The 18,442-nt window shown below is 44.3% G+C and overlaps 1 protein-coding gene across 1 annotated transcript in view; it reads right to left on the bottom strand.

Moving 5' to 3' along the window:
* ulk2 (unc-51 like autophagy activating kinase 2) overlaps positions 1–17,396 on the bottom strand; it is a 27,288-nt gene extending 9,892 nt beyond the window's left edge. The window contains exons 1-12 of the mRNA XM_015384998.1: positions 16,657–17,396; positions 12,946–13,038; positions 12,804–12,845; positions 8,759–8,791; positions 8,334–8,370; positions 7,301–7,414; positions 7,002–7,210; positions 6,711–6,879; positions 4,932–4,989; positions 1,150–1,299; positions 486–631; positions 336–416 (exon numbers count right to left, since the gene is read on the bottom strand). Coding sequence (XP_015240484.1) covers positions 336–416; positions 486–631; positions 1,150–1,299; positions 4,932–4,989; positions 6,711–6,879; positions 7,002–7,210; positions 7,301–7,414; positions 8,334–8,370; positions 8,759–8,791; positions 12,804–12,845; positions 12,946–13,038; positions 16,657–16,746 — 1,222 coding nt within the window. The 5' untranslated portion in view covers positions 16,747–17,396. The remainder of the gene's footprint in view (positions 1–335; positions 417–485; positions 632–1,149; positions 1,300–4,931; positions 4,990–6,710; positions 6,880–7,001; positions 7,211–7,300; positions 7,415–8,333; positions 8,371–8,758; positions 8,792–12,803; positions 12,846–12,945; positions 13,039–16,656) is intronic.
* Positions 17,397–18,442: the final 1,046 nt, after the last annotated feature.

The following is an 18,442-nucleotide window of genomic DNA, read 5'->3' as shown; positions in this document are numbered from 1 at the left end:
TTGAATTCTTTTTGGTAAATAAATTTGTTCCCATTTTTTCCTGTGCTTCTCTGATTTTTGGCTCGGTTCATCACAGGAGGTTTGTTTTGTTCCACAGAGAACCGGGACTCGTTTTAACCACCACACTCCCCAGCTTTAACAATGACCATAAACAATAACCTCAGATCCCAGCAGCTTCTTATTACAGGAACAATGGAAGCCAAAGTCGATGACTCAGGTGTTTGTCTGCTATCTTTAGCTCTAAAGCTGCTTTTACACTGAAACCAGAAGACTGCTTTCCTGCGGTTTAATGTTTGCCGTTATGAAGCGTTCAGGACGTTTAGGTGCAAACTGACCTCCTGCAGAGCAGCGGATGCGATGCTCCTGGTTCTGCATCTGGCAGCAGCAGTGGCCCAGCTGCTCAGGGATGGTTCCCACTGCAAAACAAAACACCAGCATGAAGTCTGGGCCTCACACAGGGCCGCTGGGTAAGAACCGCAGCTCACCGAGAGGCGAGGGCGAGTAGGGCCGGGAGCTGCCCGTGGAGAGGCGTCGGCACGCTGGCTGGGGGGCATCGGCTGAACTGGGAGACCCACAGCCCGCCTTGGGAAAGCCCATAGGACTGGTGTTGGAGCGCCTGACGGTTCCTGACCTGGGAAACAAACCGTCAACCAGAGAAAAAGATTTTTCTTCAGCTTTCAGACATATTTACAGGATCAAATCGTCTCCCTGAGCTCATGGTTAACAGAACCCGCTGCAGCCGAGGACGGACATTACAGCCCGCCCTGCAAAATCAACCCACAAATGAGCAAAAAGCTCTTTCATTTTTCAATTTCTTAAAATAAGATAATTTACACTTGATATGAGACACTGAAATGATGTTTTTCTTATTTGAAATTATCTTGCTCCATTGGCAAAGTGTCGCACTTCCTCAATTTAAGAAAAAAAAAACACTTTTAAGAAAAATGGACTGAATTTAGATTTACATTTTTTTGCAGTGCGTTTAACCCGTTCAGTGTCTCATTATCCCAGAGGAATCTTATGAGCTGCGTTCAGCAGCTTGGTTCTGATGCAGTAACAGAGTCTTTTCATGTGTGAACGAATCTCTCAGACAGCGATACGCTCAGATCGTCAACGTTAACCCCCCCACAGGTGAAAGGGCGGGTTTACCTGGGGGAGCTGTAGACAGCAGAACTTGGGCTGCTGGACAGGTTCTGCTTGATCCGCTGGTAGTTGCGCACCTGGGTGGGAACAGGAATGGGGGTGGTTTCCGCCCGCGGGGAGACCATGGCCGCCTGTCCCTGGGGGGGCTGCGGCTGCCTGGGAAAGAAGAAAGGAGGCTTCAGGCTGTAGATCCCACGTGGAGAACTTTGTCATGGCTGCTCAGACTCATAATATAAAACTCTGCTAACAGCACAACACATCTCTCTGCTCTAGTTCTGCAATCGTTGGGTCTTTGTTTGAGCTGCTGAAGTCAGAAAGTGAGAGAAAACAAAGAGGCTGGACTTCCATGTAAACACAGCGAGTCCACCAATCAGCTCTGAGCACACTGGGCTGGGGGCGGGGCTACAGTTGGACCAGAGCACAGTGCTATCAAACGGGCGGGGGTGGGGGGTGTTGTTCTGTAGAGGACATGGTGTTCCTCAGCAGCAGCCGTGACCCAGTGACCCAACAGGGAGCCTTTGTCACACAGCCGGCAGGGGAGGAGCTTCTCCAAACACTGGGAGGTTCTACGGGTCATGTGACGGAGGACTAGTCCAGACAAAGAACCACAGAGCAAAGAGCTGCACTCTGACATGTCTGCACCAAACACCCTCCCCTCCACCTTCCTCCTGTCATCCATAAACACACGGGAGGCTTCGGCGTCAGACGAAGGAGGGAAGGAAACATGGAAACCAGTTTACAGCGAGCAGAAGAGCAGGACAGGAGTCAGCAGCAGGGCGGCCATTCTCTGACAATCACTTCCTGTTTAGAGAAATCCACACTCTGCTTCCCTTCATCACCGACTGCAGCCAAGAAACACTTTTACAAATCAGGAGCTTCAGTCTTACTGCCATCGATAAAGAGGAAACTCCTGGATCATCAGGAAAGTTTCTTCCAGGGTTTAAATCATTTATGCAACAGTTTCAGATAAACAGGAAGCAGCGAGAAGAACGGGAGACGAATGTCCAGAGGAGGCAGACGGAGAAGACAGAAAAAACGTATCCAGATCTGAGACATTCTTCCACATTTCCACCTCCATGGATGTTAAAGCTGTGAAGGGTTTTATTCTACGTCTTCACTCCTTAGAAAGCCAGAGCTCCCCACTGTAGCTCTGAAAACACCCAGGAATGTGTTCCTGACCTGCAGGCTGTTCAAAATGTGAGGCCTTTACAGAAGTTTGAATTATGAAGCAAACAGAAGCAGCCAAGAGGTGCTTTGAGACTCTGGGGGAGCTGCAACCACCAGAGCTCAGCTGTTAGCTGTGATCCCCACAAATCTGACCTCTATGGAAGAGTGGAAACAATTACTGATGAATAGACCAGATATACTGAGAGGCACAATATATTAGAGAACTTAGTGGAGGATGCTGGAGATCCTTTAAGACAACAAAAAAAAAAAAGAGCAAAACTGGTGGAGGGCAGCGAGCAGTGAGGAGATTTAGTGTTGGTGTTACCAGAGTTTAGGAAAGTAGGGGGATTATTATCGCTACGCTGAGGAGATGCAGGGGGAGGGAAAGAGAAAGGACCTTCTCTGTTCATCTAAAACTTCACTTTAAGACGCAACCATGGGAAACCGCTTCTGCAGCCAGGATGGTTCCACCAGAAGCAACCGTGAAAGGTGGAGGTTTCCACGTCTGGGAGCAAAGTCACTCAAACCTCCACTGATCATATAAAATCCACACATCTACCCACATTTATCTTTTATTACAAATATTAATTTATTATGTCAAAAACAAAAAACTGTGGGATTCCAGCAGAAGAAAGAGAAGAAAAAAAATGTGTGAATTCTGCAGAACAGCTGAACAGAAAACGACCCAAACTCTTCATTTCTTACCGGCAGCAGGAGCCGCAACATTTGCCGCAGAGCCAAGATATTTATCGGATCACTTTTTAGAAGCACTTCCTGCAAAGTTGATCCGCTTTGCAAATGTTTTAAAACATGCAAACCTTGAGTAGATCTGAGTCCAAGCAGAGCAGAAACCTGACAATGCAGATGAGTTTGAGGGTAGCATTTCCAGCATAGAACGTGACAGCAGAGGGACCAAACAGTCAGGATGCTTTTCTCAGCAAGGAAAGGAAGCCGGACAGTTTCACTATTAGCAGGACAAACCTTTAAGCAACGTCCAGCCTGAAATCCAGTGGAACAGTTTTAAACAAAGCACAGCTTTGTGCTAAAACAGCTCAGCATCAGACCCACAATGATAGAAAAATATCTTTATAGATGTTATCTATCCAACCTGGAGGACAAACCCCAAAATAAAAACCTTAGGAACCATTTAGCTTCCTTCCTCCTTTTAATGTTGGACAAAGATGTGTTAAAATTTAGGTTTAGAATGTTAAAAGTTATGAGGTGTTAATACTTTTACAAGAGGAGATGTGTTTGTTTGAATCTAGGAAGAAATTAATAAAATGATCTGTTCCAGTTCCCCATTAAAAGCTCACGGTTAAATCAGCATAACAGTGACTGTGGTGGTGTGAAGCTATTCTTATCATCGCACCACTTTGGCTTTTCTGACTCATCCAGCAACAGGGTGACATTTCTCACCATGCAGTGAGGAGCCTGTTTTCCTTCTAATGACGCAACAGACAGACTAAAGACGACTCGCTGACCCAGGAATAAACAATACGCTGCTAATCCCACCAAGAAACGCCTCCAAAATGAGCTCATCAGTCATTTTAAAAAGCAGCATCACGGCTCATTTGGAAAAGGAGGAAAACATCTATGATTAGCAGAGACAGAAAATCCTGACAGTAGAATTTATATATAGAAGTTGATCCTTAATGTTTGTCGACGTTTGAGATAAACTTATCAGAGTTCAATTGACATTTAGTAAGTTTTTACTGAAAAACAGATTTTTTAATTTGACCCTTTAACATTTTTAATTCTATTCAGTTTATTTCTATAGCTCCAATTCACATCATGTCATCTTAGGTCACTTTATAGATCCAGATCAACCAGATCATCCAGTCAGATTGATTCAAAGTTTTCTATCTAAGGAAAACCAGCTGATTGCATCGACTCATTGACTCTTCAGCAATCCCTCACACTAAGCATGCTTGTAGCGACAGTGGAGAGGAAAAACTCCCTTTGTACAGGAAGAAACCTCCAGCAGAACCAGGCTCAGTGTGAGCGGCCATCTGCTGAGGCCCACTGGGGTTCAAGGAGACAGAAGCAGACATAGAAAAAGAAGCATAGATACAAAAGGCAACTGTCAACCAGCTCCACAGGCGGCCCCGTCCAGGAAACACACAGCCAGGCAGAATAAAACATGTTTTAAATGATGCCACAGTAGTTCAGCACGATGCATCTTTCAGCCTATTATCAGGTCAGAAGTTCCTGCGCTGGTCTGCGCCTCCATGTTAGACGGGTCAAACCCAGCAAACTATCCAAGTGTTACATTCAGGTTGGCTTCTGTGGACAATTAGAAGCGACTGACATCCAGATCAGCTCAGATCCCAATGGAAACTCCAGGAAAGTTGGAAAAAGGAAAGCTGGAGCAAGACAATGAGCAGTACTGTTTTTTGGCAACAGGTGGCAGCATCATTAGAAAACAGCCATTAAAACCAGCATTTCAGAAAACTACTCTAAATGCTTTAAAGTCTCAGTGGCAGCCTAACGCGTCGCTCAGTGGCCATCTTTAATGCCTGCTTAGCCTTACGATGCTATGATGGTAACAGACGCATTGAGAAAGCAGCCTTTGAAAGGAGTTTCTGAGCATCACAAAGACGCAGCATTAGGTGGTTACTCACCCTCCACACATGAAAAGGTCAGTGGACGGGCGGCAGCCGGCTCCTGCTGGGTGGTCGTCTGTGGAGGAGGACAAAACAGCCAAGTATGAGGACTATGATGGTACGGAACGCAGAGTTCAGCTGGACGGATAGAAGCAGGTCCTGACAGACTTCAGGACCATCACCCGCGAGCGGCTACGCAGCGGTTGATTTTATTAGCCATAAAAGTTAGCGTGTGGCCTGTTGTAGCATAGAGGCAGTGTTTGAACTGATGCACCTCCTGTCTGCTGTTTATTCCCTTCCTAAAGGTGGCTGCTGAGAATAAAAATGGGCAGTTTAGTGTGACTGGGAGCAGCTGAGCAGGTGAGGAACAGCAGCACCAGGATGGAGCTGGACCTGCTGCTTAAAGGGTTAAACGCAGCGAGCTCAGGATTCCCAGCACCGATAAACCCTGACCTGTTAGCAGTCAGTACGTCTGAAGATTAGAGATGCCTCAAGTTTAACCTGCAGACAGAAATCTGTTGATTTTCAGCCTGATCAGTCCTGGGTGACGATGGGAGCAGCTGGAAACTCAAAGATCTGCTCACTGAAAGCCTCGAACTAAACGCTCTCACAGGACTCTGAGCTGCTGCAGCTATTGGCCGAGTCTCCTTCACTCATCTTTGACCTGTTAGCAGCATTTCAGAGCAACATGCTGCAGATCCTGGAGCATAAGATGCTAAAACTCAAAGCAAAGGAGAGATGCATTGTAAAAAAAAAAAAAGAAAAATGTAATAAATGTGTAATAATATTGGATACTAGGGCTGGGTAATTAATTGCATTTGCAATAAAATCACTAAGTAATGAAATTAAATTTTAAAATCGCAGAGGCACTTTAATCAAAGTGTAACCGACTAACATCAAGATTTCACACTGCAGCTTTAGGTAGCAGTAAAACACTTAAAGGAGGTTTGCAGCCACAGAAAGTCAGAGAGAGCTGCAGTTACCATGCAGATCCATGCGTGCAAGTAGAAGGAAGCACTTTTTTACACAAACGTTACACTAAAATCAAGCAACAATGGGCTACTTTCCAGCAGGCTTGCGATGAAACATCTATAAGCTTCCAGTTATATGCAACCCGTCTGCCACAGAACATGATGGGTTAGGAGATGTTGGATCTATACCAAGGTTTGATATCAACTTTGGTAGGGACACTATTGGTCTTTAGTTTCATTGGTCTGATGTCATTGGTCCTGTACAAAAATATTCACGCTCTTTTTTTATGCTTGACGTGAGCATCAGGGTACAGTTAGTTTAAAGCTACATTTATACAAATGTTATAACACTACACTCACTAGATGCTGTTTATCAATGTTTGAAGCATCAACAGGTCTGATGAATTGAGACTTTTTCCACTCGGAAAAGGGTTGCATTGGAGTTTATCAGCGACTAAGAAGAAGGTAAATACAGCAGGTACCAGGCAGCGAAGTTGTGAGAGGAAAAGAAGCAACTGCTGTCACAATTTTTACTGTAAATTATAAACATGTTATTCACCTGNTTTTTACTGTAAATTATAAACATGTTATTCACCTGTAATTGTTGGTAGGAACAAATAGATCGGTCCAAAATTTTGGTAGGGACATGTCCCTATGTTCCCTATGCAAACCTACGCCCATGGGATCTACATCCACTAAAACTAGGATTTTGAAATCAAATTATCAACAATTTATCTGTATTTATCAGCAGAAAGCATGTATGAATCTAAGTAGCAGTAGTTCTATCAAGGCTCAGGCCTTAAATAACTTTGCTTTGGATACTTACAGCTCTCAGTTGAGATGTTAGGAACCAGAACAAAATCGTCTGTGTCACAGGAGGAGTTCTTGCTGCTGGTGCTTCCTGCAGACTCTTTGGACAGCTGCAGGAAGTTGGGCGGACCCATCGGAGGAGATGACAGACCGTCCTCAGTCAGAGTCTGCATGTCTGGAAGAGACTGTGTTCAGATGGAGAGAAGAATGAGAGGTGTTAGCCTTTGGTTAAATAACGGCTCTGTGTTCACAATGGTTGAGAAGAAGAGGCCCACAGCACCATGGAACAATAACCCATCAGACTCACAGGAGGGGAGCTGTAGCGGATGGATGGAGAGGAGCTGCAGGAACCTTCTGCGGCGGCGGCGCTGGGGACGGGTACTGGACATGCTGAGGGAGACGTGCTGCCGTTAGTTAACATTTTACTGCAGCGAGGATTCCCCAGAGAAAAACCTTTCAACTCACATTTTTTAATTGTGGACGATGGTTCCAAGAAAGGATGGCTGAAAAACGTGTCTGCAGAGAGAGGAAGGTCAAAGGTCAGAGCATGAAAGCTTCTAAACATGCCTGAAGGCTGCAGAGCCCCGATTCAGAGGCCACACCCACCAAAGTCCATCCGCTCCTTCTGATTCCTCTGCAGCAGGCCGAGCAGCAGGTCACCGAGCTGAGGAGACGTCTCCCGCGGGATTCTGCACAACCAGAACATCAACACCAGCGTTAAACAACCAACAGATCAAATGGGAGCAGAGACGTTTAAACCGTTACAGTTCAGAGAAGAGAGCAGCTGGATGATCTAAGAGCAGCTAAACTTCCTCTGGGCTGTTAGTTCCTGGTTAAATCTGTTAAAGGGTGATAGAATGATTCTATAGGGTATCTGGTCCTTCAGGTCTCTAATAGGGTGATAGAATGATTCTATAGGGTATCTGNATAAAGGTTAAAAAACGTAAGAAAATCTGAGTTAAAATGTCATCTGAACATAAAACTAAATTGAAATAATCTTGATATAAATAAAATCCTCTATATTTAACTCTCATCACTAAATGTGACATTTAAAACATCAATTAAATACATTTTTATGGTTTTCTGTTATGAAAAAATAAATAAATTAGAGACATCAGCATATCTAATACCGGCATATGACTCATTTCAGTCATTTCTTTTTCTAACCGTCCATCTAATTTTTTCACTGGAAACCGATCACAGCAGCTTCTTTATTCCAGCTCAGCCAACCGAAAAACTCTAATCATAGATCTATGGGATGTAGATGTGCAGCTCTTTTAACTTCTAGTTTTTGTTTTGTTTTTTTAATAATCCAACTTATTTCCAACAAGCAAAGCAAAAGTCTAGCCGCCTCCTCTCTGTGTAGCAACGCGTGGGGGACGGGCAGTGTTCCATGTTTTTGACGTTTTAAAGCCTGGCTGCTTTAATCAGGGTAACAAACTTGAGTCAATGTGCACGTTCTGCTCTGTGCGGTGAAACTAGTCACTGCTTTGAACATCATTGTAGAATTTAGCAGCCGTTTCCCTCCATAAACAAACAGGCTCCTAAACATGCAGCTTTCCCTCCAATGCAGCATCCCTAACTTTGTTTTGATCCATGATAATCTGTGTGTCAGGCACACAGATTAGCAGAAGCTTACCTTGCAGATAGTCGGCAAGATCCCCTCCGTTGCAGTACTGTGAGGAGAAAAACACCATCAGGAGACATGAACAACTTTCCTCTCATTCAACAGCAGGGAGAAAGAAAACGGGGGAAAAGGGAGGATGAAAGCTGCAGAGCCACCTGCAGGTTGAAGGTGAAGGATGAGGATGATCAACCATTCAATAACAGGTTTTAATGGTAGCAGCTCATTGATGAGGACAGGAAACACGTGAAGCAGAAAACACAGGAAGTGGACAGAGAGCAGGAACAAGTGGACAGAGGGATGCATCAAGTCAGACATTGAACCAACTCATGATACAACAAATATGAAGAGTGGATGGGTCACAGAACCAAGCTACTCTGACTGGATGCCAAAGAGGAAAGAAAAAGCGTAAACATCCAGAGCCGAGTTTCTAAACTTACTTCCATGACCAGGAAAACGGAGCTGGGAGTTTCCTGGAAGAGAGGAGACAGAGAATCAGTAAGAGGAGCCATTTGTCCTCAAGCACCTGTCCTCTTCACCGTGGAAACAGAAATAAAGCAGACGGTACCGACACAGAGCTGAGAGCCTTTTAGTAATGCTCAGGTTTCTCTACATCTACGTCCAGCAGTTTGATGCCCTTAAGATACAGACTTCGATAGCGACATAAACTACAGCAGCAGCTCTGCAGCTTTCCAAGCTGCCAGGATCTAGTTTTTTATCCAGACACTTAAAAAACCACATGCAGGAATGGACTCGGTTCTAGTTCCTTATATCTATGGGGTCAGTTTGATAGAAATGATTTGGCTTAAAACATTTCAGATGACTTTTTTCCTCAGACACACAGGAATCCATTTTGGATCTATTGGCTTAGTTCTTCTCAGACCAGAATCTGGTGGAAATAGAAACTAGTTAGCAGCTCTAAGAGCACGTAGATTCGGTCCAATCAGAAGCCACCTCTATGTACATGGAGCTGCTCCATGTTTCCCAATCAATCAGGTGATTTCTCCATCTGCTGCTGGGGGGGTGGGTTGTATGTGTCCAATAGGGCTAAAGGCAGATTGCATAATGGTTATGGCTGTCAGAACCACGCTGCTCTACATCCCAGCATTAATCTATCCTCTGATCCTCTGCTGGAGTAAAGCGAAGCCAGCAGAGGAAGTAGTTCACAGGACGCCCTTTGTTCGCCGTTAGAGGAAGCAGCAGTTAAACGTTATGAAATGATAACCAGGCGCCCTGTTTTCTGGGGGATTTTTGGCTACAGATGGCGAGCCGCCAGCTAAGGGCGGGGCCCAGAAACGAGCGTGAAATCCTCCAAAACAGCCACCTGTCCTCGGAGCACGCTCACGGTCACACAGTGGTTTCACAAGCAGCTCAGAGCAACAGGCTGAGTTATTGTGTCACAGTCCAACAGGAGCAGCTGAGGGTTATGCAACGGCATGTGGGAAAGCAAACGCTGCAGCCAGGAGATGTTTGTGTACAACTGGCAGCAGCTAGTGAGCAGTGTGCAGCAGAAGCCTGTTGATGTCACACCAACGTCACCCCGTGTTCTGAACAGCTGACAGTGGTGAGCAGGAAAACACGGCCAGAGATGGTCTCCTCTAAACCATCTGGAAACCCAACCTCTGGAGGAACGCAAACAGAGCCGGGCTTTCTAGGAAAAGTTAACTGCTCCCAGTTCCACTAAACAGAAACATTCGTCCCATTTCCAGTTCTTCTCCCCTCAGCTGAGCCACATTATGCAACCAGCAGGGACTGGGCCGTAAAAACAGAAGGAACGCTGACTGCGTCTGCTGGACTGTTTACATCTTTCTGTATCCTGTGATTTGGATGAGGGTTGGGGCACAGTGAAAGAATACAAAGAAATACTAACACTGGTGGCCAGTCTGTGTCATTTAGGGAGAACCTTTCACTGTCATTTAGGGCCATCATAAAGGGGGAACCATCGCCGTCGTTTAGGCAGAGCCGTCGATTAGGGGTAGCCGTCGCCGTCGTTTAGGCGGAGCCGTCGCCGTCGTTTAGGCGGAGCCGTCGCCGTCGTTTAGGCGGAGCCGTCGCCGTCGTTTAGGCGGAGCCGTCGCCGTCATTTAGGCCCATCATTTAGGCGGTGCCATAGCCGTCATTTAGGCGGAACCCTCGCCGTCATTTAGGCGGTGTTTTTAATTGTTTTCCATGTGGTTTTTAAACGGATAATCTTTGTTTATCACTTAGTCTTGAAAATGTAGCCTAATATTAAAATAAAATCATTTTACTGTCAAGTTCTAGACCATTTTATGCTCCATTGCAAGATACATTAAAAAAAATACATATTCATCTTTACTATTTTTTCAGAATTGGAGGCATATTCATTTTTAAAGGTATATCAGATCCCCTGATATACATCATCAAATCAACATGAGAAATAATTATTAGGCTTTTAAAGCACATCTTGTCTGTTCTTATAGATTTAATCCATTTTTCTCCTGGTTTTCCTTAGATAGAAAACTTGGAATCAATCTGACTGGATGATCTGGTGAACTGGAAAGTGACCTGAGATGACATGATGTGAATTAGAGCTATAGAAATAAACTGAATAGAATTGAATTCATAAAAGGCTCAAATAAGAAAAGCGGTTTTTCAGTAAAAACTTACTAAATGTAATTTTAACTCCAGTTAGTTTATCTCAAACGTTCATGATGTGAATTGCAGCTATAGAAATAAACTGAATAGAATTGTAAAAATCCTTAGAGGGTTTCAGAACATTTCTGAAATCAGAACACCTGAAGGTCACATGATGGAGTCACTACTACATTAGGATCAAAGTCTGCTGATAGGGACATTAACTGTGCTTTATTATGCTCTGATTCAGGGAATTATAAAGCTGAAAACCACACTGAGCTCAGGACACACTGTATGATATTTTCAAATTAAATGACTTAAATCCAATAACAACCCTGTAAGAAACGCAGCATGCTAAGTGCTAACAGGCTAACAACAAGCTAATGGCGGCGGCTGGTTTCCATCATGTCACCAGTGGAAGTTTTTCCATAGATACAAAACCAGAGTGGTGCAGAACTGAAGTATTAATTTTGCTGGGAGAAATAAATTAAGTATATAAATAATTGTGTAATGAATTTTGAACAGGAACCAAAGGGAATAGAAGGTTGAAATCATGTGGAAAAGGGAAACCGTTTCTCTGCAAAACATTTCTCAGATTCAAGATCAAAACAAACTAAATTAAAACTAACGAGGTAAAGGGACGCGTTGGTAATGACTTATTTAGGCTAAACGATTGCTAATAGGTAGCATCAGCGGACCTTGAAGCCATCTGGCAAACGGTAAAAGCAGGTGAGGGCGCCACCTCCTGGATAGGAGGAGCTGTAGCTATCAGAGCTCCTAAAGAAGCACATCGTTTGGAACGTCTCCTAGTAAAGGGAAGATCTAAAAGACCTAGATATAACGCTGCTTTAGTCATGTTAGCACTCAGCCAACATCAGATCAAATGTGAATAAAAATTCCTCACCGCCCCGCCCAGCACCGCCCCGCCCAGCCACGCTCCACCCCGCAGCGCTAGAGATTGCCTGCGCAAAGCAAAGCCTACAGCCTCCGCTGTTCCTACCATCCTGCTCCGCTCCGACTTCCTCTGAGCTGGAGGAGAACATGCACTATATTATTATTAAATTCATAGGAGCAAAACATGCGGAAATTAAGCTTAATCTAATATGACAGCTTAAAAAAATGCCCATCAGCATCCAGCATATAAACAGTTTCTGCCCAAATATTTTCGTTTTGTTGTGATTTTTGTAAGATGGATAACGAGGATCCTCCATGGTTTGGATGAACTATGTTTGTTCTCTATCTCCAAACTAAGCTTCTCTTCATTCATGCCTGAGATTAGAGTTTATTTTGACTGAAATTGATTCAACTTTTAAACCCCTTGGTATAAAAATCAATATTTTGATGGAGATGAGAAATCTGCTTCCTGGTCTGTTGAAGAACCAATAGTCTTCATCCAATCATCTAATGAAACGTTCTTTGATTTTGGGAATATAGAAGAATTATGCTCTGATTTGTAATTACTTATAATTTGACAAAAAAGATCTCCTTGCTGTTCTTTTTCCTGTTTGGTGCGATTGGAATTGCGGATCTTGACCTGGCCGGACCGGAGCGGAGATAAAAATAGTTCAGCTCTGGATTTTGACGGACGGAGACGAGTGGAGGAGTAGCGGCGGATGTGGAGCAGCTCTCACTGATTAACATGACGGACAGGTACTCTGCACGTGCATGACGTACGTGAGCGGGGCGGAGCGCCGACGCAGTGTGTGGAATCGAGGCGTCAGGCTACAGACCACTCCCTCATGGCAGGAAGCTGGTGGTAAATCTTCTGATCTTGCAATGATTTTAAACTGATTGAAATCATCAGAACCCCTAAAATTTTACTGAGCTGGTTCCTCACTCATGGAAATCAGCTTCAAGCCACTCCCACCCACCCCGAGTCTTTACACTTACCTGAACGTCATAAAGAGCCACGATGTTTTCATGCTGCAGTTCCTGAGTAAACAGAGCAGAGAGAGAAAGGTCAGCTTCCATGACCCAGGTCACCATCAGGTCACCATCAGGTCACCATCAGGTCCCCGGCCATCCGCCTCACCTTCAGGATTTTGATTTCCTTGCCCAGGAGGATCTGTGACTTGGACAGGTTCTTCTTATTGATGCTCTTGATGGCCACCTCCCAGTCGGTTTTCTTCCCAGCACAGAGGAGAAAACATGTTAGAGAACATCCTCATCCGTCTCCAGACCACAGCTTACAGGATCATTTATCAAAGACTTCATTTGTTCCACTGCTTCCTGCGTGTCTGAACTTTTCAGATGGTTTTTTTCAGACTAGAGCAACATAACCCCCCTGCTGGGCGCCTCAAGCATCAGCCCTAATCCAGGAGAGGCCTCCTGGTTCATGGTGCTGCTGAGCGATGCCTGGAAGGTGGAAGGAAACGCTTAGCATCAGGTCACTTGGCTTTGCGCCTTCTGAGGCGCAGAATGAAGAGGCAGAGCAGGCGTCAGCCTACTGACCCTATTTTTTGTACAAAAAAAATAGACCCTAAACTACCTCAACGAGCGTGAAATTTAATTACTCACTTTTTGGTGTTTTTTGAAGCGTATGGTGATCTGACTTTAAATTTTATTTTCTACATGACTAAAGGGATACACGCCCGTTGAGGTAGTTTAAAGTTTATTTTTCGTACAGAACTAAATGGATCAACACAAATGACGTCTTGCTCATGGGTATTGACTATAGGTATGCTGGTGTGACAGAACGCCTTCATATGCAGCAACCAGCTCAAGAATAAGCCTCTGAAACAAACGATCTGGAAATGTTGATCAGAGCAGGAACACAGAGAGGAGAGGCGGCCTGCAGCAGAATCTAGGTTAATAGGAGATGTTCCTGCTGATGCTGAAGTCAGCCTGGAGGCGGGCAAAGGACCCAGCATGCAACGGAAACACGCTGGGTTATTATGGTCTGCAGAGTCATCCTGGGGAAAAAAAGGAACAGCAGCCAGCTCCCACTTCCAGAATAACCGATGACCTCATTCATGAATCACAGCTGATGATGGTTGGATGAGCATCAATAGGGAGGAAGAAACGGCAGAAACCAGACAAGACACTGGGAAAAATTGATAAGAATATCATTAACAACATCTGGAGGATTCAGAGATATTTTAAGATGTTAATAAAATGCAATAGAAGATGGGAGCCTTTATCCATTCTGCATTCAGTTTGACAATGTAGGCGTGAGAGGAAAGGTTTCCATGTGGAAGAAATGACCTGACTTAGTGGAACCATGACTGATTCCTCCATTCACAAATGACAGGAGGGCGGCCAATCACAGCACATTTTCAGACCTTCATATCTGGTGAGTTTCTGCAGCAGCGCGGCCTGAGCGGCTTTAGGTCCATTACTTTAACCCTTTATAGGCCGCTCAGGGAAATACTCTGAAAATTAAACATTTTCAGCCAATAGTGTTATTAGAATCCAGGACAAGACCGTATTATCTTTGGAACATTAAAAAAATATGGATATTCTGATGGTAAAAATGAAGGTCAATGTAAAAACAAGAGACGCCAACTTGCCCGAATGTATTAAGAAAATTAACAAAAGTGCTTCTAGAAGAAATTCATGAAAAAAACTCCTGAGAGTGAAATAACCTTACAGGCATTAAAGCTGATACTGGCACTGACATTTTTAGTATAATTGTTAACTTGGCTTATTAACTTTTCAATTAACTTTTTTTCTTGACTTGTTAACTTTTTTTTCTCCAGTAGATAATCTATCATTCAAGGATTCATCTAATTGGTCAAATGCCAAAATGAGATGTACAGCCATGTAGCAAAATCTTTGCTGAATGGCTGGATATAGATCTTTAGCTTCTAGACCTCACTGAGGGACGGGGGGATGGAAAACGCTTAACTTGCCCTATAAAGGGTAAAGAGCGTTTAAACCACAGGCAGTCATAAAGCAGGACAGAGGGACCAACTTCAGCTTCATTCATTGATAAACCAGATCTATGGGGTGAAAATTAGTCCTTCCTGAACCTTAAAGCCTTTGTGGTTTTATCTGACCTCCAAACTGGATAAACTTTCATCCTGCAGCCCCCCAGGGACCCTGATCCCTCCTCATTTAAACCAAGAGGCTTTTTTCCTGCTATATTTGGAGGAAATATGGATCAATCCATCCTTCAATGGTCAGGATCATTAAAACCACCTCCCAAAAACTTCTAGATCTTTAGAAAGATTATGCTTTGGTTTTATGGCTTTAAAGATTTTGGATTCCTAAATTATTTTATTTACATTTAGCAGTTTTTGATTATTTAAAAAAAAAAAAAAACTCCAAATACACCACCCCATCTTCTAATCCCTTTTGTTGATAAAATCAAAACAACACCTAACAGCTTCTTGTTCATTAAAACATTTCCTAATCAGTGCAGGGCTGCAGAGGACACGCTGCACATCTCCTGCAGGAATCTGGGTGCAGGTCGCCCACCAGTCCATCAGAAAAACAGGAGGATTTAAGAGAAAGAAGTGGATGCAGACAGGCTCCATTAAGGACTTAAACCAGGGATTTTCTATCATACCAATGGCTGCAAAATGCTAAGATTGCACTGAAAAAGTCAGAACCTCCTGACTAAACAAGTTTTCTGTCCTTTTAGGTTTATTTTAGAGTGGCTGCATAGTGGTTAGGGCACAGACCTGGAATCCTGAGGTTCTGAGTTCGAGCCCCGATCCTTAGAGCATGTTTTCTACTCTATCTTGTAAAATTCACTTTATCTGCTGCTAAATGCTGTGATAAATGTTGGAGTGATGGCCTAGTGGTCAGAGCACTAGTGGTAACAGCTCTGAAAAGTTTGCAAGTACCCGGTTTGATCCTGCAGCCTGCACTCCAGGTCCTTAAACCTCACACTGCTCCCCGAGTGCCGCACCATGGCAGCCCACTGCTCCCCAAGGGGAGGGGTTAAATGCAGAGGGAATTTCTCCACTGTGGATCAATAAAGTTCAATTATTATTGTTTTCCCTTATGGGCCTGTGTGTCATGTCTGGTCAGTAGTTCTGCCTCCATATCTTCTGAAAGTCTGAATAGTGTGTGGAAGAAGCAACGGATCACAGCTCATTTAAAACTCAACATCCTGAGAAAGGAGGCAGTCAGGAGGTCCTGACCTTTATGGAGAGCCTGCTGCAAATAGGTTGGACTGCATCATTCAGGTGTTATTATATAAAACCACAGAGGCCAACATGGCGGCCTGCCTGCATCCATGCATGGCTTCTAGCAACAGGAGCATCTGAGCTGCCTGATGATGGAGACCCTGATCATTCTGTGCATGCACTGGTAGTGTGCATGCACTGGTGGAGTGTGCATGCACTGGTAGTGTGCATGCACTGGTGGAGTGCATGCACTGGTAGTGTGCATGCACTGGTGGAGTGCATGCACTGGTAGTGTGCATGCACTGGTGGTGTGCATGCACATTTTCTCTGCTGCATCACAGATGCATCTCCTCAGTACCGCAATGCTTCACGGGGGTCAGGTTTATTTTCCAACTCATCATCTGATCCTGTTTTTAGGTGAAGCATGAATGAACTCTGAGCAGCTGTTATATAAGCTGGGCCTGGATGGTGAACGAGGAAGCTCCTCCCACCTCTGCACGTCACTCCCTGCTGCCTGACTCATCCATTTCATGAATTAACTAATTATATAAATAATCGATTACAGCCAACAAAGTAAATGGAATGAAAAAAAGAGCAAACAGCTGTTTGCATCTGGATCTTCGGCTGAGAGGATCAGATTATTTTATTTATTATTCTCTTCTCTTTACCTTCCTGTGTCTCCCCTTGAACACCACCGCGAAGGCTCCATGTCCAACCAGGTCCTTCCTGCTGTACTCAAAGTCTCCCACCGTTTCCATGGTGACAGGGCCAGGAGACCCGACCCTGGATCTGCTCTCCTCACAGGAGGAGGAAGGAGTCCGCTCCCTGCCTCACTGAGGAGTCATGGCAGCTGCTCCGATGTTTCCTTCAGGTGTGAATCAGGGATGAGCGGCGGGATGTCCTACATCAACCGATCGGTTAGCATCGGTGCTTAGCTTAGCTTAGCCGCGTCCGTCCGTCTGTCTGTGACCCAGATGCTCAGCGGATGATTGTCTACATGATGTGGACCTGATCCTGGATCAGCTGCAGAGCGCTGCCTTAGCGGCTACAGCTAGCCTCATAGCTGCTCTCCACAGCTAACAATAACATGAGCCCAACAGGCCACCGTCCCTCTGAAACACCAACAGAAACCACAAACATCAGCGAGCAGGTTGCAGTTCAACACTCGGCTTAAACATCCCAACAATAAAACGTTTAAACGTCAACATTGGGCGCGTGCGCGGAGCATCTTCCCTCCGCTGTAAAACAAAACTGAATCTTTCCTCTGAGCGACAGCTTCAATAATTCATTACTTTATGTCCCAAACTGCTCATTAAAGCAGCGAAGATAAACCGCGAGGCTCCAGGATGTCCCTCTGTCCCACTGTCCACCTGTCCTTCTCTCAGTCAAACAACAATAGCCAGAAATAGAGCCATGTTCAGCTTTTATACGCTGCCCACCGCGGAACACGCGTGATGTCCTTCCGCCGCAACATCTAGTCCCTACAGAAGCAAGATGAAATACGGCTAAAACACAAATCAGATATTTATAATCTCAGCTGCTCTACTTTATAACGCGTGATTTACTGTTTATAAGACAGCCTACACGCTGTGACTCATTAATGAAGGTACACAGCCATGTTGCTCAAGTCAATTTAAAGGCTTATTTATAAAAAAAAAGGCTTGGGAAATATGAATACATATATAATAAAATGTAAACAGTCCTACAGAGATGCAACATGGCACACTTTGTAAAACAATTTATCTTAAACAACAGCAACAAAAATGATAAAACAGAGGAACAGAATTAAGGTTTGGCGACCTCTAGTGGCAGAAAATAAAAGTGTCAAAACGTTCAGGGGGGTTTAAGAGTTTGACTGTAAAATGTCCCAAAGAGGAAACACTTTGAATGCTTTATTACTCTATAGAACATATTTTTCTAGACTGGGTTCAGAGGAAGGATTTTGGGTTGGATCTATGCCGCTGAGCTCATCGACCTTTAATGAAGAAAAGTTGAAACATTCTGTAATAAGGGGATAGAAAAATGGCTCAAATGTCCATTCTTCAGTCATGACTGAGGCATCACTTGACATAAAGCCCCGGATCATCAGTTGCTATGGAAACGTGTTGCTCTTCCCAAGGCAGAGATATGAACTCTTTCAGTGGGAGGGTACCGGACACATGATCCAGGATCACCTCTTTCAGATTTGGATTTCTCGCCGGCACCTAAAGGTCAAAGCATCCAAATTTTGGATGATGCTTCTTTTTAACACATCTGAACCACTTTTGTTTTTTCTGTTAAGCTTTATGCATCTCTAATGCAATGACTCTCAGATAGCTTCTCCCTGTTTGCTCAGGAAAAAAGAATATTTGTCAGGATTAGTGATCTAATGAGGAGCTATTATTTCATCCAAATGAAAAATGGAGAACAGATAAGCAGATCATGGCTTGTCTACAGTGAAAAGAAGGACTGGGT

The sequence above is a fragment of the Cyprinodon variegatus genome, unplaced genomic scaffold (genome assembly GCF_000732505.1).
Source record: "Cyprinodon variegatus isolate N-32 unplaced genomic scaffold, C_variegatus-1.0 Scaffold329, whole genome shotgun sequence".
In the NCBI taxonomy this organism is placed as follows: Eukaryota; Metazoa; Chordata; class Actinopteri; order Cyprinodontiformes; family Cyprinodontidae; genus Cyprinodon; species Cyprinodon variegatus.
This window is presented reverse-complemented; position numbering and strand designations above follow the sequence as displayed.